The following is a 25,433-nucleotide window of genomic DNA, read 5'->3' on the forward strand; positions in this document are numbered from 1 at the left end:
CCACCAGGCCTCCCCCGAAGCACACCCTCAGCAGAGTCATGATCACCAAAAACCGAGGAAAAGACAAAATGTGGTCCTACACTCGCGAGCCCATCAAGCAACCCCTCCTCAAGAAGATCCTGGGCAGTGAAGAGCTGTCACAAGAAGCGTGCATGGCCTTCATCGATATCCTTCTGACTATTTATTTATTTATTTATTTATTGTTCCACTTATATACCGCCCTCCCCCGGAGGGCTCAGGGCGGTTTACAACAATAATAATAGACAAGTGGATAGATAAAATACCATACCAAGTTAAAATACAGCGTTCAATTACCATAACCAATTAAAATGCAGATGGCGTCCGACTATTAAAACTCCTCTGAGAGGGGGAACAGCAGGCCTTAGTTGTTTTTCGGGCACATATATCAGCGGCTGGTCTCCCCAAAGGCCCGGCGGAATAGCTCAGTCTTACAGGCCCTGCGGAACTTGTTAAGGTCCCGCAGGGCCCGGACAGCTGGAGGGAGAGCATTCCACCAGGCAGGGGCCAGGCCCGTAAAGGCCCTGGCCCGAGTGGAGGCCAGCCGCATCATGGAGGGGGCGGGGATCACCAGCAGATTGGCCTCTGCTGAACGCAGAGACCGACGTGGGACATATGGGGCCAGACGGTCTCGTAGGCACGAGGGTCCCAGACCGCGTAAGGCCTTAAAGGTGAACACCAATACCTTGAAGACGATTCGGAACTCAACTGGGAGCCAGTGCAAGTGATGCAACATGGGCATGATGTGATCTCTGATGGCACCTCCCGTGAGCAGACGAGCCGCCGCCTGCTGGACCAATTTCAATTTCCGGATCAGCCGCAAGGGAAGGCCCACGTAGAGCGAGTTGCAGTAGTCTAACTACAGCGCCAACATGGAGCCGGGGGAATTGGAAAGAGCCAGTGGCTCATACTGGAAGCCAGTGAGAGGACGAGGCAGCTGAGCCACTGTAGGATACTGATTTTGTTGTAATATTTGTAAGGCTGAGTTAGCCCAATAATGAGGCAGAGTCAGTTGCTTACTGAAATAAAGTTTACTTACTATAAAAGAAGGGTAGGGTAACTGGGGAGAAAACAAGAAATATCTTTCTAAGTAGCTAGCTCCAACAGCTAGCCTGTTGCTTGGCTATTACATGGCTAACAAGCTACTAGAGAGCATGTGCAAAGAGTAAAAAAGAATTTAAACTTATGGCCTACGTGCAGACTGGCAGGTAGCCCATGCCAGGTCTGCTTAACCAATAGGTCTCAATTGCCTGGTCACTGACTTCTGACCTCACTAACTAATTAGCATGCAACAATTAACTCCTTCATTACTGGATTGTGTGACTGGCACTTGCCAAATCCCATCAGATATGCAAAATAGATATAATTAATAGCAGAGTATTGCGGAAGTAGGAACAGAAAGAATAGCCAGAGATGTTTTGAGTTACGGGTAGAGCTCCGTAAAGTATATTCCCATAGAGTCCACCCTCCAAAGCAGCCATTTTTCCCAGGGAACGGATCTCTGTAGCTTAAATCTGGGAGATTCTTGCCTTAACGAGGCCTTTGTACCCGTCCTGAAGTACATGGGCGACTACCCTTCCAAAAGGACTCGCTCAGTGAACGAGCTCACCGACCAGATATTTGAAGGGGCTTTGAAAGCCGAGCCGCTCAAAGATGAGATCTATTCGCAGATCCTGAAGCAGCTGACCGACAACCACATCAAGTAAGAGAGAGCGGGACCCAGTGGCTAGAGTGTTTCAGACTAGGGGTGGGGAGTCGTGCATTCAAATTCCCTTCCTTTTCTGTGTAAAATTCCCTTTCCTGTGTAAAAAATGCATCGGTGCATAGGGTGTTGTACTCTGAGTGTTTATAAGCTGTTTATTGACTATGGTTGTGTATGATCTTTATTAATTCACAATTTGTCCCACTAACTGTAAGTTCAATAACTGAAACGAGATTACTTTCCTGAGAACAGTTGTTTCTTATACAGTGGAACCTCGGTTTTCGTTGGTAATCTGTCCGAAAAGAATCGATGAAAACCGAAACCGATGAAAACCGAGGCAAACTTTTCCATAGGAATCAATGTAAAATCCAATTAATCCGTTCTAAGCACTCCAAAAAACACACAAAACACACATTTTTTGGTGAATCAACATAGTGTTTCATGAGTGCTTCCCAGAAAGCATTGCTTAGAATTTACTCTCCCGTTGCTTTTGAAAGGTACAGCGAAGAGAGAGGTTGGGAGTTGCTTTGGCTCTGCACAGGCCTGATCTCTCCGAGTAATGTCCTCCTGCCCCATGTCCAGCGCTTTATCCAGTCTCGGAAGCATCACCCACTGGCCAACGACTGCATGCAGAGGCTCCAAAAGGCACTGAGGTAATCTACTGTATTGGTACCTGTCAGGCACAGCTAGGTATGCTTCGCACGCTAAAGGCCCATAGCTCAAACAGGAGTTTCACCGGCGTCTTCTTTCTTTCTTTCTTTCTTTCTTTCTTTCTTTCTTTCTTTCTTTCTTTCTTTCTTTCTTTCTTTCTTTCTTTCTTTCTTTCTTTCTTATTTATTTCTTATTTCTGTCTGTCTATCAGATGCATACGGTCATAGGGACATTGGGTCACCCCATGTCCCCAGGCGCACACATTTTGGTCATGTGGTGGGGTGCTGGACACCGCCCTGAGCCTCTTGAGGGAGGGTGGTATATAAATTAAATATACAATACAATACAATGTGACCCAACAGCATGCCGCATGCCACTGAGCCCCCTTTCCCCAGCCTCCAGGAAGTCTGGCTTTTGAAAGCCGGCCTGCATGGAGGCGGGGGTGGCTTGGGCAGGGTCACACTCCCAAGCCCCGCCCCTGGGGTAGGGGCATGGAGGTGGGGGGATGCCCGAAGGAGTTGTCTCCAAGCGCCATATCCCCCTGATACGCCTCTGCTTGCTTGCTTGCTTGCTTGCTTGCTATCTATCTATCTATCTATCTATCTATCTATCTATCTATCTATCTATCTATCTATCTATCTATCTATCTATCTATCTATCTATCTATCTATCTATCTATCTTCTATCTTCTTCTATCTATCTTCTTCTATCTTCTTCTATCTATCTACCCTGTTTCCCTGAAAATAAGAGAGTGTCTTATATTAATTGTTGCTCCCAAACATGCGCTATGTCTTATTTTCAGGGGATGTCTTATTTTTCCGCTCCACAGCTCCACAGCTGCATGCTCGGGTCATGCTTCCAAACAAAAACTTTGCTATGTCTTACTTTCGGGGGATGCTTTATATTTAGCACTTCAGCAAAACCTCTATTACATCTTATTTTCAGGGGATGTCTTATTTTCGGGGAAATAGGGTATCTATCTATCTATCTATCTATCTATCTATCTATCTATCTATCTATCTATCTATCTATCTATCTATCTATCTATCTATCTATCTATCTATCTATCTATCATCTATCATCTATCATCTATCTATCTATCTTCTATCTTCTTCTATCTATCTATCTATCTATCTATCTATCTTTCTTTCTTTCTTTCTTTCTTTCTTATAAGTCTTCAGTCTGGTCTGTAAAGAAGTATATAGGAACGGCACTTTTGATGAGTTCATTTGGACTACACTATTGATAAGACTCTGAATGTTTGATGTATTTATCTGTCTTTTATGGACAATTGTTTTATTGTAACTTGGAATGCCAATAAAGGCTTGTCTACTCTACTCTTTCTTTCCTGTTGGATTGATATCCTGCCCAATCCCGAAAGAGCTCTGGGTGGGTTTCTCTTATGGTAATATGGGCAGCTGCGGTCCTGGAGATGTCTAAGCACAAAGTGCTAAGAGGTGCCCCACGCCAAGCTCACAGCAACCTCCTTTGCTTTCATAGGAACGGCTCTCGCAAGTACCCTCCCCACCTGGTGGAAGTGGAGGCAATTCAGCACAAAACAACTCAGATTTTCCACAAAGTGTACTTCCCAGATGATACCGACGAGGTAAAGGCAAACTATTTCTTGAGGGGGAAGATTTTCCCCAGTGAAGATCCGGGGCAGGGGTGTACCGCCTGAGGGGACGTATGGGGTCAAATGTCCTCGGGCTGCAGCCATTTAGTCACGAGGGGCGGAAGATCTCCCCCCACCCCCGCATCGATATTACATTTGAAGGGCTTGGGGGTGGGGGAGGCAGTCTTAAGTGTTGCATTGGATGGGGGAGAAACCTGGAAGGAGTGAAACCCTGAAACGAGGGGAAACAGGGGTTTCCCTGTTCTCACTAACCCACTATTTTACCTCCCATGTGGAGGAATCTCTGGAAGACACTTCTTTCTTGCCTTTTTCCGTGGATGTCTTCGGGATGGGCATGGTGGGGGGACCTCAGTTTCCTGATTCCTTCCCCCCTCCCACAGGTTCTTTCCCCTTCAGCACTCAGTCTATATCTGGCCCTGAATCCCTGGTCCAGGCTGTCTAAAGTGTGACTATTTTTTTTCTTTAGCAAGCCTTTATTGGCATAGACAACAGTACAACAATAATAAAAACGGATTAAAAAGCATATTCAATACAGGAAATAAATGTTAGGTCGAAGGAAATCTACCGGCGTTTAGTAATTTCCAGAAGAAAGTCTGCCACTATCATACAGAGAGAAGGATCAGGATTGTCCAACAAGTAGTGTAATCTAATTAAATCGGGGAGATCTGGTAAATGTAAAGGAGTAAGATTCACATACTTGGATCTGATTTCCTTGAATCTGAGACAGTGAAGTAATTGGTGGGCCAGAGATTCAGCTGAGCCATCGTTACATGGGCACAATCTTTTAGCCTTTTTTTGCTTATTAAATCTGCCATGTAACAGGGCAGAAGGCATAACATTAAACCTGGCGAGCATCATGGCTCTCCTTTGAGCAGGGTTTATTAAGCAATACAGGTAGTGTGCCAAGTGTGACTTGGAGCATTTCTTGGCAGGCGTTTGAAGTAGAATCAAGCACCAAAGCGAAGGATTTCTGTCAGAACATCTCAACGCGGCTGTTGCTGAAGACGTCGGAAGGGTTCAGCCTGTTTGTCAAAATCTCTGACAAGGTAAGCGGCTGGCTTGAAGCAGCCTGGGCTTTAAAGGGTTTTATACTGAAACTGGGGTGCCAGCCTTCAGGTGTGGTCTGGCCATCTCCCAAAATCTTACAACCGCTTTCCAGGTGACAGAGCTCAGTTTTCTCAAAGGAAGTAGCCAATTTGGAGGGCGACTATATGACGTTGTGCCATTGAAGTCCCTCCCTCTCTCCAAACCACACTCCACCCCTAAATCTCCAGGGATTTCCCAACCTACAATTGGCGATTGTAATTTCCAAATATGTCCACCCCCTCGGCTAGGGTGACTTAGGCCTCGGGTGCACCCTTGCTAGAGAGCTGCCAGAGGGGCTTTCCCCACTGACAGAGTTGAACTGGTTTCTACCTAGGTTCGCCTCAGTGAATCCCCACTGCCACCGAGCTCAACATTGTTTTGTCTCAGTTCCCACCCACCCCCCTCAGAACTGCGACATCCTTGTCGCAGTTATGAACTACACTTTTCTGCCGGAACAAGGTCGATACCGCTTCGAAGCTTCAAAGTGGGGAAGCATCGAAACGACACCTCATCCGTTCAACCAATCGCGAGCCGCTTTTGTGGCATGCGCAGAACGGGAGAGTCGTGACGGGCACAAAGCGCATGTAACTGTAAACTGTAAAAAAAAGAACGCTCCTATTTCCCGCCGTAGCACAAGCTCCAATCACAATTGAGGAGTGAAACAGGCACCAAGATGATCCCACCCACTTAGCTCGGTTCCAGGGGGCCAACTCAGTTGCCTGGAACAGCCTGGAATCGCCCTCCACTGAAGGGAACCGAGTTGACCTTAGCTCCCTTCTGTAGTGGGGAAAGCCCCAGAGGGGGTTTACTGGGCATTGGAGTCACTGTGCTGGGAAAAGAAGGGTTATTTCCCCATGCAGTCTCCTTTTCTGAGGTTTCTCAGCCCCACCCACCTCACAGGGTGTTTGTTGTGGTGAGGGGAGGGAAAGGAGCTTGTAAGCCACCTTGAGTCTCCTTGCAGGAGAGAAAGGGTGGGTATAAATTCAAACTCCTCCTACTCGATCGATTTCGAATACCTTTAATGGCATATAAATAGTTTAAGATTAACTTAGCAAGATAATAACAGCCTTTACAACTTTACAACTTCTGACGAGTTAAAATAACACCATTTAAAAATTTAGCCACCGCCTCCAACAGCTCTTAGTTGTGGCTGTTTAAAAGATATATAACCTTCTGTTTATCTGTAATGCCTTCACTTCCATGCAGGAAGGGGATTATGTGCTTCTTCCTACCTATCTCATAAAAAGGACAATTCAACAGCATATGAGATACTGTTTCCACAGAACCCATGCCACACGGGCATTTCCTTTCTTTATGTGGGATTCCAAGGTGGCGTAACTCCTCCTACTCTTCTTCTTCTTCTTCTTCTTCTTCTTCTTCTTCTTCTTCTTCTTCTTCTTCTTCTTCTTCTTCTTCTTCTTCTCCTTCTCCTTCTCCTTCTCCTTCTCCTTCTCCTTCTTCTACTCCTCCTAAAAGATTACTTCCATTCTAACTCCTCAAAAGCTTGGCAAACAGGCAGGTCTTGCAGCTGAAGACCTCCATAGATTGGCTGTCGTGGATTTTTCCAGCTGTGTGGCTGTGGTCTGGTAGTTTTTGCTCTTCAAGTATCACCTGCATCCATGGCTGGCATCTTTGAAAGAATCTCATGGTAAGATGGGTTTCTCTCATACCATGACTTGCCAGCCATAGATGCAAGTGAAAGGTTAGGAGCAAAAGCTACCAGACCAAGGACACACAGCCTGGAAAACCCACAACAGCCAGTTGATTCCGGTTGCGACAATAATTCCACATGGATGTTATCACCTCGTTTGGCCCTTAGCTTTCTCCCTTGAGATGCTAATTTTCTGGATTCAGGGAATCAAAAATGCTACAGCTCAAAAGCAGGTTTTGCCTCAGTGAGAAGTGGGCATTCACCTGAAAGTCTTTCAGAAGTGGTATAATATCGCAGGCAAATGCTAGATGCTCCTTGCAGCGTGAAGCGGAAGTGGGGGCACCGCCTGAGAAGCAGGATTTCCTCTTGCGTGGATTCACCTGTGATTTAACAGCTTGCAAATCTCTTCCAGGTCATCAGCGTACCTGAAGGAGATTTCTTCTTTGACTTTGTCAGACACCTGACCGACTGGATAAAGAAAGCCAGGCCAGCCAAAGACGGTAATCTTCTGACGTTTCCCATCTCTCGTCTGTGGGGGTTTTTTTTTTCATTCCAGAGGTTCAACATGAGACTTTCAGGTCCATGTGAAGGAGGCATCAAAGTGTTTTATGCACACACATAAAAACCTGTTTGGTTCTTATGTTAACAACTTGCCACGATCCCCAGATCTGGCTTCCTGCAGTAGTGGGTACCGTGACAGCACAATAAAGACTACTCGTTCCACATCTGAAGTCTAAATTATTGACTATTATACCAAAACCTTACAATCTGCCAGTTGGGGATCCATGTTTGTTCCAAGGATCACACATTGTCACAACTGCCTTCTGCTAACTGTATGATGTGGTATGTTCTGCCCCCCCCCCCCCCACAAGTGACTCTGTTGGAGGTGCCCTGTTCTCGGCTGGGACAGAAAGGTCAAGACGCAAGCCAGTCTTAACAGTTCCAATAATGGCTTTGTTTACAGAGATGGACAAGCCTCTAACTCAGAGGTGGGATCCAGCAGGTTCTCACCAGTTCCCGAGAGTGGATTACTAATTATTTGTGTGTGCCGAGAGGGGGTTACTAATTGGATCTGCTTTTCCGTTAGAAATTCCATTAAGTCCAAAAATCATAAAGTCCTGTTGTTTCCTCTGTGGCTGGTTAGCGAAGGTAGAAAACAGGATAATTCTCCCCGTTGGGCTGTTTTAAAAACATGTTTTAGAAATATGGTCAAGTTCCTTGTTTAAGGAAAGTCTCCTTCTTTTGATTTCTAGAAACAAAATTAAGTATTTGAAAGTCTTAAGTATTTGACAGGCAGGTTTACCAAATCGAATAAAATAAATAAATAAATAAATAAATAATTAGAGGAGAAGTCGTCGTTTCTGTTGGCAGTAGACAATAGGACTTGCTATAATGCGTTTAAATTAAGGACAGAAAGATACCAGCTGGAAATTAGGAACTTTATTTTTACAGTAAGAGTTTTTTACGCCCCCGTCATGCCCCGCCCAGCCCCATTGGTGCTACGCCACAGTTTGAATCCCACCACCATGGGAACCTGTTACTAAAATTTTTGGATCCCACCACTGCTCTAACTCCTCCCTGGCTCTGACTAAGGGGGTTACTTGCTTGTCTGCTGATGATAGGAGCTGTAGACTGTGTCCTTTTCTGGCTTCTTTCAACTAGAACACTGTCTCTTGCTTCCTCACGGCTCTGTTGGTCTTGGTCTTTACTCTGGATGCTGATAGACTTGGCTTGCTCTCTTTAGACCAGGGGTCTGCAACCTGCAGCTTTCCAGATGTTCATGGACTACAATTCCCATCAGCCCCTGCCACCATGGCCAATTGGCTGATGGGAATTGTCGTCCATGAACATCTGGAGAGCCGCAGGTTGCAGACCCCTGCTTTAGACCATCACAGGGACCCATGGACTGCTCTTTGGATCACCATATGGACCCGTGAACGTCGCGAATATTAAGGGGCCCCAGCTTCCCTTTGCACCTCAATGAGACTAACTAAAAACAGGGGATGCTGGGTAAGGAGAGGAAATTGCTCACTGGGAAAAGTCTTAAAGGGGCAGGGGTTAACTAAAATACCCTCCCACGGAAGACTTAAAAATAAGCAAAACCATACTGACTGTGGGGAAACTAAATATTAAAAGGGAAATAACCAAAGGCTCTGTGGGTGCATGACATGGTACATAGAGGCATATGTGGGGAAAGGGCACTGGAGGGCAAAACCTTCTCCAGGTGCCCCCTCCCCCATGGGTCGCAGAGCCCTGCCCCCGCGGAGTCCTGCCGATGACATGGACGGGGCCAAGGGAGCCCGAAGACTACCTGGTCACATGGGGGGCCGATTTTGCGCCACCCACGTGACCAGATTAGTTGCGCCCGGGGACATGGGTTAACCCATGTCCCCAGGTAGATATGCCCCTGGTGATATAGCCAGACCTTCGCCTGCCTCCCGAGTGCGAGCTAGGCCACTGTAGCAGTGCAATACTCAGACAATTCTGATGCCCGCCTCTGTGATTCTTTCTCTGGGCAGGGATCGTGCCTTCTCTCACCTATCAAGTGTTCTTCATGAAAAAGCTGTGGACCAACACTGTGCCTGGAAAGGATTCGATGGCCGACTCCATCTTCCACTACTATCAGGTACTCCCCAGTCACACAGCATTCGTGGGTAGAAGTCTGTCTGACCATTTTTATTTATTTCATTTATTTAAACAATTATTTTGCCCGGAAGTTGGTTTCAGGTAGCCAGCTCAAGGTTGACTCAGCCTTCCATCTTTCCAAGGCGGTGGTGTATTTGCCTAGGGATGAGGGGTACCCTCTGTCCCCAGGCACCATTAATCTGGTCATGTGGGGGGGGGGCGCAAAATCGTCCCCCACATGGCCAGGAAGACAGCAAGGCAGCAGGAAGTCCTGCTGCCCTCGTCGTCTTTGGGCGCCGTCGTCTTTGGGCGCCCTGGGCGCCCTCGACCAAGGAAGCCTGGCTGCCGCCCCCCCCCAGGCTCCACTCCCCCCCCAGGCTTCTGGCTCCCAGCTCCCAGCCGGCAGTCCCTTCTGCCCTCCCCTCTGAGGAGAGGAAAAGCAACTGCCATCCCCTCTCCTCCGAGAGCTGGTTTTATAAGCACTGAGGCCGGGGGGGGTGGTGATGCCTCCCCAAGCCCCACCCCTTGACCTCAGTGCTTATAAAAGCAGCTCTCGGAGGATGGGGATGGCAGACGCTTCTGCTCTTCCCAGAGGGGAGGACAGAAGGGACTGCTGGCTGCCGACTGGAAGCTGGGAGCAGGGGGGTTCTGGGAGTGGGGGGCAGGGTTCCACCCTCCCGGCACAGTGTGGGGGGGGCACCCAGAGACAATTTGTCTCCAGGCACCATTTCCTCCTGAAACGCCTCTGTTCCAAGGTTGGTAAAATGAGTACCCAGATTGCTGGGGGTAAAGTATAGAGGACTGTGGAACGCAATGGCAAACCAACCATAAACATACTCTGCCTAGTAAATGTTGTGATGTGACGTCATCCCATTAAACCTTTGCGTTTAATGGTGTTACGTTTAATCAGACGTGACATCAGTCCTCTCTAGGAATCACCGGAAACTTTATGATTTTTTACCATAGAGTTTCTGGTGATTCCTAGAGGGGATTGATGTCATTTCCAGGTTTTATCTAGAAATGAAATCACACCAGCATTGATGGACTGTCCTAGGTCCCAAGCAGGTTGTAGGCCATGCCTGGCAACTCCAGATCAAGCGACCCTCAAATGTAACATGTCCACCCAATTCCTCTCCCCTTGTATTCTTATATATTGCAAAATGCTCCCTCTTTCTTTCTCTGTTTCTGGCACAGGAATTACCAAAGTATCTCCGCGGTTACCATAAATGCACCCGGGAGGAAGTCCTGCAGCTCGGCGCCCTGGTCTATCGAGTGAAATTTGAGGACGACAAGTCCTATTTCCCCAGCATCCCCAAACTCCTGAAGGAGATGGTGCCTGAACCTCTCATTCGACAGCTGTCTCCAGATGACTGGAAGAGGGTACGTCTGCTCGAGCACCCTGACTCTGCATTCCTCACCCTCCGCTGGCACCCCTTCACCTAATCCTGTGTGGCTGCTTTCTCTATAGCATGGGTCTGCAACCTGCGGCTCTCCAGATGTTCATGAACTACAATTCCCATCAGCCCCTGTCAACATGGCCAATTGACCATGCTGGCAGGGGCTGATGGGAATTGTAGTTCATGAACATCTGGAGAGCCGAAGGTTGCAGACCCCTGCTCTATAGGTTCCATCAAAAACTTCTGATACCTGGGCAAGTCCTAGACTTACCATTAATCTGCCCACAGCAGGCAACCCCCCCCCCTTTGTTGTCGTTTCAGTACAGTGTCTGAACTGAGCCACAGTGTGATAGGACCAACTGTGATTGTGGGTTTGTGGTTCTGTCCTAATTTCAAAATTCTGGTTTCCACGGGAAGGGGAAGGCTCCGATTTGCTCAGGGGTTTGCTTTCAAACGTTATGGCGAATCGATTGAATTCGGAAAGCCTTTAATTGCTCTCCGGGGATGCAGGAACACCTGCGAGCCTTCAAGACAAGTTTGTTTGCGATGTCTGAATGCCACAGCCACAGAATCCATGTTTATGCTTCCTTGCAGTCAATAGTGGCCTATTTCAACAAGCACGCTGGCAAAACGAGAGAAGAAGCCAAGCTCGCCTTCTTAAAGATTGTATACAAGTGGCCTACCTTTGGATCAGCTTTCTTCGAAGTGAAGGTAAAGTCGGGGGTGGTCTTTATTTTGTGACATATCTGCACGTCCCAGGCAGTGGTGGGATCCAAAAATTTTAGTAACAGGTTCCCATGGTGGTGGGATTCAAACTGTGGCGTAGCGCCAATGGGGCTGGACGGGGCATGACGGGGGCGTGGCCGGGCATCCCAGGGGTAGGACATTCCAGGGCGGGGGTGTGGCAAGGACACAGCCGCTGCGCCGGTCCTTGGGTGGGAAACGAATGCACGCAGGCGCAGGCTGCCACGCACGCCGGTGCAACTCCTGCTAGACTGCTTCAAGTTCTGTGCGCTACTGCTGAGGAGGAGGAGGGGTGTAACTAAGGCAAAAATCCCGTGGCAAAATCACCCATTAGTAACCCCCTCTCGGCACACACAAATAATTAGTAACCTACTCTCGGGAACCTGTGAGAACCTGCTGGATCCCACCTCTGGTCCCAGGGAATTTGGGTGGGAGTTAGGATCAGGAATAGGGCCAGATCTCGTCAGATCTCAGAAGCGAAGCTTTGGCCCCTTCCTAACGTGACGAATAATGCCTTCAGTATTACGAGGGAGGTTCACTAAGATTATCCAAATGTTCCCACTGCATTTCTGAGGTTCAAGCTATGGAACATATTCTACTTCATTGCCCTAAATACGAGGGGTCTAGATCCATCCTTTTTCATTTGCTTCCTGTAAAGTTCAGTGAATATTCGTTCGCTGTGAAGGTTATATTTTTATTAAATAATTCTTCCCCTTTGATTGTAACCTCGCTAGCTTAATTTTTCCTTGATATATTGGAATAATTTACTTTGGTCATGTTTTTGTTTTGTTTCTCCTTGTTTCCGTCCTTTTCCTCTTCATGCCTAATAAAGGTTTGTTGCTGGTGCAGAATAATGCACTTTCAATCCACTTTCAATGCACTTTGCAGCTGGGTTTTACTGTGTGAAATAGCAAAATCCACTTTGCAGACAATTGTGAAAGTGTATTGTCGAAGGCTTTCACGGCCGGAATCACTGGGGTGCTGTGTGGTTTCCGGGCTGTGTGGCTGTGTTCTAGCAGCATTCTCTCCTGACGTTTCGCCTGCATCTGTGACTGGCATCTTCAGAGGGAAATTGTGAAAGTGGATTGAAAGTGCATTATTTTGCATGTGCGGAAGGGACCAGAGTCTACCCTGGTTAGTGTTTGGATTGGGTGGGAAGGCAGGGTCCCTTTGCAGGGGCAGGCAATGCCAAAACTACCTCTGAACTAAGGTGGAACTAACGGGAACAATCCTCTAAGATGGCTTCTGTCTTGATAAGTATGCTTCAATAACAAACGGTACAGCATTCCCTATGAGGCCAGAAAACTGCATTTATGATGCTTGTGTGGATCTGCCTGAAACAATGAGATATTTCTGCAGTAAGAAATATCCCCCCTAAATTGCCCTGCAAGACTTGAGAACAAGGCTGTTAAGGATGGGATGTCTGGGAGGTCATTCGTTCATAAGAGAGAAGAGAGTAAGAGTTTGGATTTATCCCCCACCTTCCTCTCCTATAAGGAGACTCAAGGTGGCTGACAAACTCCTTTCCCTTCCTCTCCCCACAACAGACACCTTGTGAGGTAGGTGGGGCTGAGAGAGTTCTGAGAGAATGTAGGAGTGCGGAAAACACACCTGGATCACCAGATAAGCCTCTGCAACTCAAGTGGGGAATCAAACCCAGTTCTCCAGATTAGAATCCACCTGCTCTTAACCACTACACCATGATGGGTCTTAAGAGAGCGGCTATCGTGTAATGGGCCAAGGTAGGATCTGGGAAACCCAGGTTCAAGTCCCCACTCTTCCACGGAAACTTTCTGGCTGACCTTGACCCAGTCACACATTCTCAGCCTCAACCCTGGCGAGCATTTGAATGGAAGACCTCCAGGGAACTCCAGGGGCTTGACAAGGAGACAGGCAATGGCAAACCACCTCTGAATGTCTCTTGCCTTGAAAACCCTACGGGGTCACCCTAAGTCAGTCGTGACTTGACCGCAAAAGAAAACTAGTTAGTTTGCTATAAATCGGCGACTTGACCGCACTTTTGCCATTTTTGCGTGCCGTTTTTGTACCACCTCCAACGGATCCTCTGCCTTCTGTTCCCGACAGCAAACGACTGATCCAAATTACCCAGAGCTCCTCCTGATTGCCATTAATAAGCACGGTGTGAGCCTCATTGATCGGAAAAGCAAGGTAAGTGAGGCCCTTTATGCAGGTTCTCTGCGAGAGGCCAAAGGAAAAACACTCTGTGGGTCTCAGCAGGATGCTGCGGAGTCCTGACTCAATGGCCAACAGGAGAGGGAAGCGTCGGCACAAGGGAAGTGACTGGATAAATCCTAAGGTGGTAAATATTTGAAGGGATGTCATATCAAAGAGGGAGCAAGCTTGTTTTCTGCTGCCTCAGAGACTAGAACACGGAGCAGTGGATTCAAGGTGCAGGGAAAGAGAGTCCACCTAAACATTAGGAAGAACTTTCTGACTGTCAGGGCTGTTCGACATACCTCTTCCTCGGAGAGTGGCGGAGTCTTCTTCTTTGGAGGTTTTTTAAGAGAGGCTAGATGGCCATCTGTCAGGAGTGCTTTGATTGTGTGTCCCTGCATGGCAGGGGGTTGGACTTGATGGCCCTTGGGGCCTCTTCCAACTCTATGATTCTATGGAGTTTCTGGGCCCACCTGCATTCCCTTGACCTGCAGTGGGTTTGATGGGAAAATGGGCCCGGGAGACGGCAAGGCGTGCTTTCTGAGGTGAAATCTGACCACCTTCTTTAATTACCTATAGGATATCCTCATCACTCACCCCTTTACAAAAATCTCCAACTGGAGCAGCGGAAACACCTACTTCCACATTACCATCGGCAACCTGGTGCGGGGAAGCAAGCTGCTCTGCGAGACGTCATTGGTAAGGAAGCAGAAGCGCTCTGGGACGCTGGCTGATAAGAGAACATTTCTCATTTTTTGTCCAGTTTAGGTCCAGTCGGACATTAAAGCAGTGGTGGGATCCAAAAATTTTAGTAACAGGTTCCCACGGTGGTGGGATTCAAACTGTGGCGCAGCGCCAATGGGGCTGGGCGGGGCACGACGGGGGCGTGGCCGGGCATTCCGGGGGCGGGGCATTCCTGGGCGGGGCTGTGGCAAGGACGCAGCCGCTGCGCCGGTCCTTGGGCGGGAAACGAATGCACGCAGGCGCAGGCGGCCACGCACGCCGGTGCACCTCCTGCTAGACCGCTTCAAGTTCTGCGCGCTACTGCTGAAGAGGAGGAGGGCGTAACTAAGGCAAAAATCACGTGGCAAAATCACCCATTAGTAACCCCCTCTCGGCACACACAAATAATGAGTAACCTACTCTCGGGAACCTGTGAAAACCTGCTGGATCCCACCTCTGCATTAAAGACTAAAAATTTTTTTAGAGACAGAGTTTTCCGCCCGCCCCCCGCCCGTATGGATGGCCACCTTCCCCCTCAGTGTATGGACCCCGGGGGGAAGGAGGAGAGATGTGGAGGCAATTTTCCACCCCACCCCACACATGACTAAACGGCCCCAGCCTAGGGACATTTGACCCCATATGTCCCCCTAGGCGGTACGCCCCTGGTGTTGAGCTTTCGAGAGTCAAACTCTTTAGGTACAAGTAGGGGGCCTCTCTCTAACAAAGAGATCTTTGTATTGTCGAAGGCTTTCACGGCCAGATTCAACTGGTTGTGGTGGGTTTTCCAGGCTGTGTGGCCGTGGTCTGGTGGATCTGGTTCCTAATGTTTCGCCTGCATCTGTGGCTGGCATCTTTGACTCCGGGAAGTTTATACCCTGAAAATGGTCTCTCGTGTGCTCTTGGGCATTATTTTTGGTTGCGGGTGGTTGGGCGCCCCGAAGGGAACTGCGCAGCCTGAACGCGCCAATCACTCCGCTTTTCAACCTTTCTGTCAGGGCTACAAGATGGACGACCTCCTGACCTCCTACATCAGCCAGATGCTGACAGCGATGAGCAAACACCGGAGCGCGAAAGGCACCAAGTGAACTGAGAGAAGCCTCTGGCCAGCCACTCTGGTGCTACTTTGTCAGCTGGGGGCTGTGGGTCACCCCTGCAGCTGGGGGAAGACGTTTTCCACCCACGTGTGGAAGATGAGTCGAACTCCTTCAGAAAGCCTGTCAGACTCGGACCCCGAAGAGTCTGGGCTGACCTCCCCTTCGAGCGAGGATGACTATCTTTGAGGACAGCTTTCTGTTTGTATCCCGCGCTGCCTCCTTTTCCTCTCTCGTTTTGGATTTTTAAACCTCGACGGGGTTTTTTTTTTTTTTGCCCCTCTCAGACAGAGAAGCCACAAGATTCCAACGTGGATGTTTAACCAAAATGGCGGCGGTTGCAAAGGCCTGTGGGAAAAGTTGGCAGGCCTCTTGTTTGAAAGAACAGCAGAGGGGACGGTGGACCCAACTTTCTGCTAGAAACAGACATCCCCCCCCCCCACGGATAAAAAAATCACCCAGGTTTGAGGGCTGAACGTTCTCGAGAGAAGGAAAAATTAAAGCGTTTTCTTTTTTATTTGTGGGGAAATGAAATGACAGGCGAGGAAAACAACCACGTTTTTCAAGAGAGACAGAGCGAGGGAAGTTCCTACTGAAGAAGACCACCTTGTTATATGGGCAACACACTGTTAGTGCAATAAGTGAAATGTATTTAAACTGGTTTGGTTTTACAGTGGCTTTTTTCACTCGTTTTATTTTTTGAATGTGAGGATGGTGTCTTTTCTGAATTGATGATGTTGACAGGAAACAGATGGGGAAGGTTTCTGAAAGCCTCTGCCCTTTTCCTGAGCTAATGCAAGTAGCAAGGTTTGGACGGGGGACACCATTTTTGAGCAGGCATGTTTATCCGTCTGGAGTTTTCCTGTCTTGGGCTAGATCAGGGGTCAGCAACCTTTACCACCCAAAGAGTCATTTGGACCCATTTTCCATGGCCCCAAAGATCTACCGAGCCGGAGAGGTGGCTCCGCACGGAGCCACCTCCAGTTTGGCCCCTCCACTCACCGTTCCTGGAGGGACACGCCCACGCTACCCTCCAACCTCCAGGCCACATGGAGCCGCAGTATAAGGCTGAAAGAGCCGCATGCGGCTCCGGAGCCGCAGGTTGCAGACCCCTGAGCTAGATGGAAAAAGCGAGGTGGGGGGTGGGAGAAAGACACTATTTGTTTTGGAGGATCCAGGTTAAAATCTGTATAGGTCTACCCAGCAAGCCTTCATGGACAATAGAATGAAATCAAAGGGACAAGAGGAAAACTGGTGTTTATTCCCTTGCAGGGGCAAAACTGCCTCACGAAATGAATTCGAGGGGAACGGGTAATTTCCAAGTACATTTTTCAGCTTTAGATTTAAGTTATGGATACTGTTGAGGGGGGTAGGAAATGTAAAACCATAGGGTATATATGATGCTGATACACTGCAAAAAAATATACAGTTGTCCTACGCCAGAAGTGACTTGGCGACACTTAACACACATTAACATTTTTTGCGTTTAAATTCATCCACAAAGAAACCAGAGGGCTTATTTGACTACTGATATCCCTTGCAGAGAAGTTTGAAGGGATAATTTGATTCCCCCCTCCCCCGTTCAAAATATCAAATTTGAATACCGGAAGGCTGGCCGAATTTTCGTGTCTGTTGCTTCCGCTCAACGAAAAACACCTTTTCTCTGCCTTTGTGACATGTCTGGTCGAGGGTAATCCTTCTAAAGCCAACAAATGTGTTTTCCCATTGGATGACTGGAAGCTGTACAAGAGCACATCAGGCGAGGTGATACTCCCACAAGAGTTCTTCTCGAAAAAAAGAATTGCAAATCCAAAGGTTTTGGTAACCACTGGTCCTGACTGTGACCTGCCCTAAATATCTTGCCTTCCCTAAATATCTCATTCCTGGGTATCTCCGCATTACTCTCTAGCCTCTTGCTGTGTCCCATGTTGGACACTAGAGCACTAATGCATCGTGGTCTTTGGTGTCCCCCATGTTCGTGCCACCTATACACCCTGGCTCATGCCGTACGGCACACGGCGTTGGCTGTCATGCCAATGTGCGCTGCAGCATAAACTGACCTTTGTGGGTGTGTTTCCTGTTTCAGGTATCTTTTTTTTTACAAAATAATGGCATGTGTGTCTGTGTTGCATTTTTTGTGTGTCTGCATCTGTTTGTACTCTGTCGTGTTCGCACATGATGTGATATGGAAAGGTTGCTGTTGTGAAACGTTCCAATTAAAGCAAATGGTCTGGGGGGACAAAAGAGCATTTGTAGGGATGTCGTGTTGAAGTTTGGAGCAAGCTTGCTTTCTGACAAAAAATGGTTCTCTTGGGCATTATTTGGCGTCTTGCAACCAGCTAAGAACCCCGACATGCCAAAGTGTCACCCTTCTTGTTCGACCTGAAGCACTGAGGCAATGGAAGAAGAAGAAGAATTTAGATTTATATCCCACCTTTCTCTCCTGTAAGGCGACTCAAGGTGGCTTACAAGTTCCTTTCCCTTCCTCTCCCCACAACAGCCACCTTGTGAGGTGAGTGGGGCTGAGAGAGTTCTGAGAGAACTGTGACTAGCCCAAGGTCACCCAGCAGGAATGCAGGAGCACGGAAACACATCTGGTTCACCAGATAAGCCTCCGCCACTCAGGTGGAGGAGTGGGGAATTAAACCCGGTTCTACAGATTAGAATTTACCTGCTCTTAACTGCCATCCTGTAAACAGGATTAGGTGTTGCCCCAGGTGTTATTTCCCCCACCCCACCCCTCTGCTTGGCATCCCAATCCTCACAGAAAAACAAGTAGCCGCCTTCTTTCATGGATGGGTTTTATTCTTCCATACCTTTTTAAAAATAAAACTTTTGATTTCTTTACATACATTCTTTTTTTAAAAAAAAATGTGAAATGGCTTGAGTTTACGGAAGATGTGGAAAATGATCTTCTGCGGTCCTCTTTCCACCGAGCTGTTGCAGGTAACCCTTGTTATTTGCTTTTCTGGCAGGAATCACAGGGCTAACAAAATACTAACATCCTTTGAGGTCGCTTCTGGAACAGAGCCCTTTGTACAAAGACTTGTATGAGTTGGTTTCTGGAAAAATTATGTTCTAACCATAAGCCAAACATCCCAGGAACATGGGAGAGTTTGGGAGAGGATAGGGAAGTCCTCGAATAAAATCCATCATTTCAGATAGTTCCACCTTTACAATTCCTACTGAAAACTGGACGTTCTGCGGCTCTTAATTGGGGATGAAATGCTCCAAACTGATCGGTCAAATCCAAGCACAGCCACGCTTCTTCTTTGCATTTCAGTCATTGGACCACACATTTCTATAGTTTAACGGAGCACCATTCAGTTCATCTGCAGATACGAATCTTCATTCAGTTCGTCTGCAGATACGAAAGTGGATCGATACGAATCTTCGGCCTCGAGTGAAAGGGCTTCTCGGACAGGCTGTTAGGCCAAAGTTGGCAAACCTGGCATCGTGCTAAGATCTGAAACGACACGACGACACAACAGTCGATTGGCTGCAAACTGTGTCCACGCTCCATGAAAAAGAGAACCGTTCAGTCGCAGGCACAAGGTTGAGTTTCAAAAGTACTGAATAGTAACCACCACCACCCCCGAAATAGAAATAATAATCAGAAAATAGTCAAACTCAGACCCCAGAACCGTGAGAAGCATTTAGTCTTTGGCGGGCATGTAATTACAGTTCACATTTTGGGTGAATCCAGACGGTGTCGTGGTAAACACAGGGAAACATCTTAAATGAGTGCTCAGATATTGCAAGGCAGATAACCTTTCACTGAATTAGTCCTACAAAGGACCATACAGCACTGTGGGTAGGGGAGCCACCTGTGGGTTGGGAGATTTGGGAGTGGGTTCTAGGAAGAGTGGGATTTGGGGAAGGGAGGGAGCTCCTTGGGGTTTAATGCCACAGAGTCTATCTTCCACAGGACCCATTTTCTCAAGGGGAACTGATTTCTGTAGTCTGGTGATTGGTTGTAATTCTGGGAGGTTGGTACTCCTAGCTGCAGATAGCATGGACAAGTCCTAACTTGGTAAAGATGGGTTTTATTCTTCCATACCTTTTTAAAAATAAAACTTTTGATTTCTTTACATACATTCTTTTTTTTAAAAAAAATGTGAAATGGCTTGAGTTTACGGAAGATGTGGAAGATGTGGAAAATGCCAAGGTCGTAGAACATTCAGACTGCAGGAGGAGCAGTGAATGCAAGCAATCAGGCTAAAAATTCCCCCCTGCCCTCCGAAGCCAAAGTTGCAACATCGTTTTTCCTAAGAACATCAGAACAAAAGAACAAGCCAGCTGGATCAGACCAGAGTCCATCTAGTCCAGCTCTCTGCTACTCGCAGGGGCCCACCAGGTGCCTTTGGGAGCTCACGTGCAGGAGGTGAAAGCAAGGGCCTTCTGCGGCTGTTGCTCCCGAGCACCTGGAATCTCGGATCAAAGAGGATCAAGATTGGTAGCCATAGATCGACTTCTCCTCCATCAATCTGCCCAAGCCCCTTTTAAAGCTATCCAGGTTAGTGGCCATCACCACCTCCTGGGGCAGCATATTCCAAACATCAATCACACGTTCCTGATACACATCTCCTACCCTACACCACAAAAAAAAACTCCAATTCCAGTGCTGCCCTCTTAAAGTCACATGGAATTTCCCAGATATTTATTTTCCTTCCAGCAGCAGCCAGATGTGAAGCAAGGGCAGGGAATTTTCAGTGGTACAAGGAGCTAGGGAGGAAATCTCAGTAGGAGGTGTGGCTGTCGTGTTCAGCAACCACCCCCAATCCAGAATTGCTTCTCGCTCAGCCTTTAATTCTAGGAAGACAAATGCCAGAGTTGGGTGAACTTACAGAAGGCAAGCAGGCCTATCAAGAAGGCAGTGGTTCTCCCAGGCGGGAGGATGAGAGACCAGGACCCCTGTTTCAGTGCCTCTGGTCCACCGTAGTTCTCAGTGTGTCATCTAAACTCTGAAATACAGGAGATCCCAGAGGGGAAAGGACTTACCTGTTCCAAATGAGCTGTAAGTGCCACTCGCAAGACTATCAGGAGTGTTACTGGAGTAGGCTTCCTTCTCTCTCCACCTAGGAAGAATCAAATATGCCACAAGTCAAAAACTCTCTGGCTCGGACCCTCTCTGGTCTTGTGCGAGCACAGATAAAAACACAGAGAGCTTGAGGAAACCTCAAAAATGTATTTGAAAGGGTACATTGCTCTGTGGAGGAGAACAAATGACAAACTGTTGCTTAGACTCACACGGGTAACATAAGAACATAAGAAAGAGCCTGCTGGACCAGACCAGAGTCCATCTAGTCCAGCATTCTGCTACTCGCAGTGGCCCACCAGGTGCCTTTGGGAGCTTACGTGCAGGATGTGAAAGCAATGGCCTTCTGTGGCTGTTGCTCCCGAGCACCTGGTCTGTTAAGGCATTTGTAATCTCAGATCAAGGAGGATCAAGATTGGTAGCCGTAGGTCGACTTCTCCTCCATATTGCTTATCCTGCATATAAGTGTACTCCTCTTCCTCACAAACTTCATAGCTGAGCAGGAATTCGAACCTGGACCCAGCTAATTCATTCCCCAAACTAATCCAGTCCTGGGAATGATGAATGCAAGTGACTGAGATCCAACACAAATGCCGTTTTCATGCCACTGCTTTTCCGCCACGACTGAATTTACCAGTGAAGAAGAAACACCAGACAGATGAAAACGCCCGAGAGCACGTCTGTGAGGATCCACATTAGTTGGTAATCCCATGGAGTCTATAATGAAAGAGCAGAGAAATGGGGTCACTCGTTTTTTGTATTGGTACCTGGAGATCCCTCATTATTATAACTGATCTCTGGACAGAGGCGTAACTAGGCCAAACTGTGCCCGGTGCGCAGTCTATATTTTCCACCCCCCATGGCCCCCCGCGGCACCCCTCGTGGTGCCCCCCACGGCGCCCCCTTGTGGCACCCCCCCCCGCCGCAACGCCTCCCTTTCCACACTTACCTTAGTTCCTTTCCTTTTTCTAGAACTTTTTCAGTCTGAAAAAAAGGCCTTTTCACTGTTCAGGCTCAAAAATGGCTTGATGGGAACTATACTTCCCAGGAGACCTTGTGAGCCCCAAGGTCTCCTGGGAACTGTAGTTCCTCAGGCCGTTTTTAGCCTGTACTGTGCACAGGCCTTTTTTTTCAGCCTGAAAAAGTTCTAGGAAAAGGAAAAGAACTAAGGTAAGTGTGGAAAGGAGGTGGGGGCGCCACGGGGGATGTTATGGGGGATGGGGGGAAGGGGAAGGGGCCTGGGGGCAATTTTCTGCCCTCCAGACATGCACACAGTGCACAGCGCACCCCCTATCCCCTTGTAGCTCTGCCACTGTCTCTGGTTAACCGAGATTAGTTCCTCTGGCGAAAATGGCTGCTTTGAAAGGTGGACTCTATGGCATGATGCCCCATTGAAGACCCTCCCCTCCCCAAACCCCACCCTCCTCAGGTTCCACCCCCAAAATATCCAGGTATTCCCAGTCTCGTTCTGGCGCTCCTAGTGACACCCCCAGCCACGCACACACACTGCCCATTACCACTGAGGACATAGCATCCATGTGGCTGTGATCATGGGTGGCAGGAGGTGTCATGGGCGGGAAGGGGAAGAATAGGAAAGCAGAAAGGGCAGGTGCCTATGGGCACCCAGGTGCTTGCTCACTTTTCCTGTAACTAGCATGTCTTATTTGCCTGGTTATGGTGAGTCATCAACCACAAATTAACCAGACTGCCCACCGACCCTCAGCTGGTCAGCGGGTGAAAGCAGGCCAGATGAAGGGGGAAGAGCAATCAACACATGTAGTGTGATAATGTCACTCCTGGATTTCCCCCAGAAGGGCTGGCATCATGATAGGGATGCTCCAGAGGTGGGATCCAGCAGGTTCTCACAGGTTCCCGAGAGTAGGTTACAAATTATTTGTGTGTGCCAAGAGGGGGTTACTAATTGGAGATTTTGCCACGTGATTTTTGCCTTAGTTACGCCCCTCCTCTCAGCAGTAGCGCGCAGAACTTGAAGCAGTCTAGCAGGAGGTGCACCGTCGTGCGTGGCAGCCTGTGCCTGCGTGCATTCGGACCGGCGCAGCGGCTGCATCCTTGCCACAGCCCCACCCAGGAATGCCCCACCCCCGTCGTGCTCCACCCAGCCCCATTGGCGCTACGCCACAGTTTGAATCCCACCACCATGGGAACCTGTTACTAAAATTTTTGGATTCCACCACTGGGATGCTCTATATTTTTCCACAAAAAACAGTGCTAGAGCGTCCAGCCAGGAAGCTTTCTCAGTAAACCCAGAAGCAACACGATCGCATAGCACTGCATGCACTCAATGCTGTCCAACCCAGCTCCCACTGATGACCGAAGGAGACCTGGCAGCCCTACCTGCCAAGTGCTTTTAGAAAGCGATTGGAGCCCGGTTGGGCTTTTGCCCAGTACGGCTTCTGATTAGCCATTGAGGATTTGACTGGCTGTGAAGATTTTTTAAAAAACATTTGCTTTAGAAACAGCTGCCACCCTACCCCAAGAGTCTTCACTGTGTGACTGAAGGTAAGTTGTAGACATTGTGTGGCTTCCTCTGCCTCGTCCAATGGCAGCCATCTTGTGGCTGGGCTCACAACGGCGTATCGAAATTCCGAAGGGGCCCACGGGCTTAAAAAGTTGGTGCTCCTGAGGCAGGAAGTATGTGGGAGGGAGCAGGAAGGAAGATGGAAACAAACAATCTTGGGGGTGGACAGAAGAGGGGCGGGAGACCCTTGAACACCCTCTCCTTGGGGCCCCTCAAAACCCAGAATCGGCTTCGAGATGCACTCTTGCTTACAATCAATGAACATAAGAACACAAGAACTAGCCTGCTGGATCAGACCAGAGTCCATCTAGTCCAGCTCTCTGCTACTCGCAGTGGCCCACCAGGTGCCTTTGGGAGCTCACGTGCAGGATGTGAACGCAGTGGCCTTCTGCTGCTGCTGCTCCTGAGCACCTGGTCTGCTAAGGCATTTGCAATCTGAGATCAAGGAGGATCAAGATTGGTAGCCATAGATTGACTCCTCCTCCATAAATCTATCCAAGCCCTTTTTAAAGCCATCCAGGTTAGTGGCCATCACCACCTCCTGTGGCAGCATATTCCAAACACCAATCACACATTGTGTGAAGAAGTGTTTCCTTTTATTAGTCCTAATTCTTCTCCCCAGCATTTTCAATGAATGCCCCCTGGTTCTAGTATTGTGAGAAAGGGAGAAAAATTTCTCTCTGTCAACATTTTCTACCCCATGCATAATTTTATAGAGTTCAATCTATCCCCCCCTCAGACGTCTCCTCTCCAAACTAAAGAGTCCCAAACGCTGCAGGAAGGTGCTCCAATCCTTCAATCATCCTTGTTGCCCTTCTCTGCACTTTTTCTATCTCTTTGATATCCTTCTTGAGATGTGGTGACCAGAACTGAACACAGTACTCCAAGTGCGGTCGCACCACGGCTTTATATAAGGGCATGACAATCTTTGCAGTTTTATTATCAACTCCTTTCCTAATGATCCCCAGCACAGAGTTTGCCTTTTTCACAGCTGCCAGGCATTGATTTGACATTCCCATGGAACTATCAACTAAGATGCCCAAATCAGTGATGGTCCTCCCCCCCCCCCACCCCCGTTTAGGATGCTTTTCTCCCACTTACCATCAGGAATAAAGGCTTTGTGAGGCCATGTAAGACGTGAACGGCATCCGTCGTGACCGAATGCGCTCCGGCGCACCAGGCTAGGGAAAAGAGCCAGGGCTCGTTGACCACGTAGAGGTTGGTGGTTATATTGGCTTTTGCATATTTCCTAAGCAAGCAAACACAGGATTCCCCCCGTTAACTCACAAAGTCAGCTTCTGGGGCCCACCTCAGAAATCAAGACTTGTCCCTCTTTTCGATCACTTTGCCAGAGCTGTCATGGAAGGCCTACCAATAAAGCCCACTGAGTGAGAAAATACAACAGGCTCTAGAAAACTGTTGTTCGCAAAGCTGGACCCTAGCTTTGCAAAGAGGAGGGGACAGCAGAGTGCCTACAAAGATGGGGAGAGTTCTCCCCAGCTCCATAGGCACCCCCACACACACACTGTTTGCAAAGCTGTATCCCTGACATTGCAGAGGGGGGGCCAGCAGGGTGCCTGTGAAGATGGGAAGAGTTCTTACCATTTCCATAGGGAACCCCCCCCCTTCCATTTGCAAAGCTGGATCCGGGTTTTTTATTATTATTATTATTATTATTATTATTATTTATTTATTTATTTATTTATTTATTTATTTATTTATTTATACATACATACATACATACATACATACATACATACATACATACATACATACATACTTTGAGCTTTTATACTGCCCCGTCCCCAAAGGGCTCCGGGCAGTGTACAGCATATAATAAATACAATCATAAAACCATCATAAATTAGCTAAAACCTATAAAAGCAGCGAAAACTAACTAAACATTAACACTTAATTTTACAAAAGGGATTTACATTTTGATGTTTATGTGTTGGAGCCTAGAAGTTGAAACTGGTCCTTGGGACTGAAGGGACTACATACAGAAGCACAATTTAACGTTAACAGGTATTTTGCAGGTGCAATACATTGCTGGGAACACAATTTTTAAAAAAGGTGAATACAACACTCCTGACCTTTCTAATATATATTTTAAAAACCGACCTGTATAATAGTTATGTGGTCACGGAATTGTGGTTCTGTATACTTTAATGCACTTTTCACAGGCTCATGTACACTCCTTTACCATTGTTTTCTAATCATTTTTTTTAAAAAAAAATGACTATTATTTATTTATTTATTTATTATATTTATAAACCGCCCTCCCCCGAAGGGCTCAGGGCGGTGAACAAAACAAATAGATAGAGCACAGATAAAATCAGGTTTGAATAGTCATTAAATAT

General features: G+C 47.9%; 2 protein-coding genes across 5 annotated transcripts in view; one reads left to right on the top strand and one right to left on the bottom strand.

The window, feature by feature from the left end:
- MYO7A (myosin VIIA) overlaps nucleotides 1-16,167 on the top strand; it is a 63,927-nt gene extending 47,760 nt beyond the window's left edge. Inside the window, exons 22-33 of the mRNA XM_048494004.1 lie at nucleotides 8-165; nucleotides 1,567-1,720; nucleotides 2,218-2,373; nucleotides 3,872-3,977; nucleotides 4,937-5,050; nucleotides 7,154-7,241; nucleotides 9,261-9,367; nucleotides 10,561-10,746; nucleotides 11,358-11,474; nucleotides 13,593-13,676; nucleotides 14,262-14,381; nucleotides 15,401-16,167. Of these exons, the coding sequence (XP_048349961.1) occupies nucleotides 8-165; nucleotides 1,567-1,720; nucleotides 2,218-2,373; nucleotides 3,872-3,977; nucleotides 4,937-5,050; nucleotides 7,154-7,241; nucleotides 9,261-9,367; nucleotides 10,561-10,746; nucleotides 11,358-11,474; nucleotides 13,593-13,676; nucleotides 14,262-14,381; nucleotides 15,401-15,490 (1,480 nt within the window). The 3' untranslated portion in view covers nucleotides 15,491-16,167. The remainder of the gene's footprint in view (nucleotides 1-7; nucleotides 166-1,566; nucleotides 1,721-2,217; nucleotides 2,374-3,871; nucleotides 3,978-4,936; nucleotides 5,051-7,153; nucleotides 7,242-9,260; nucleotides 9,368-10,560; nucleotides 10,747-11,357; nucleotides 11,475-13,592; nucleotides 13,677-14,261; nucleotides 14,382-15,400) is intronic.
- Nucleotides 16,168-18,283: 2,116 nt separating this feature from the next.
- The window catches only part of GDPD4 (glycerophosphodiester phosphodiesterase domain containing 4), a 51,564-nt gene continuing 44,414 nt past the window's right edge, over nucleotides 18,284-25,433 (bottom strand). For 3 of the 4 annotated variants that reach the window (XM_048492537.1, XM_048492535.1, XM_048492536.1), the window contains exons 13-17: nucleotides 24,175-24,322; nucleotides 23,027-23,174; nucleotides 21,169-21,251; nucleotides 20,498-20,574; nucleotides 18,284-18,962 (exon numbers count right to left, since the gene is read on the bottom strand). In XM_048492537.1, coding sequence (XP_048348494.1) covers nucleotides 20,545-20,574; nucleotides 21,169-21,251; nucleotides 23,027-23,174; nucleotides 24,175-24,322 — 409 coding nt within the window. In that variant the 3' untranslated portion in view covers nucleotides 18,284-18,962; nucleotides 20,498-20,544. The remainder of the gene's footprint in view (nucleotides 18,963-20,497; nucleotides 20,575-21,168; nucleotides 21,252-23,026; nucleotides 23,175-24,174; nucleotides 24,323-25,433) is intronic. The other variant, XM_048492538.1, reaches the window with a different exon arrangement.

Source organism: Sphaerodactylus townsendi, linkage group LG04, assembly GCF_021028975.2.
Source record: "Sphaerodactylus townsendi isolate TG3544 linkage group LG04, MPM_Stown_v2.3, whole genome shotgun sequence".
Lineage (NCBI taxonomy): Eukaryota > Metazoa > Chordata > Lepidosauria > Squamata > Sphaerodactylidae > Sphaerodactylus > Sphaerodactylus townsendi.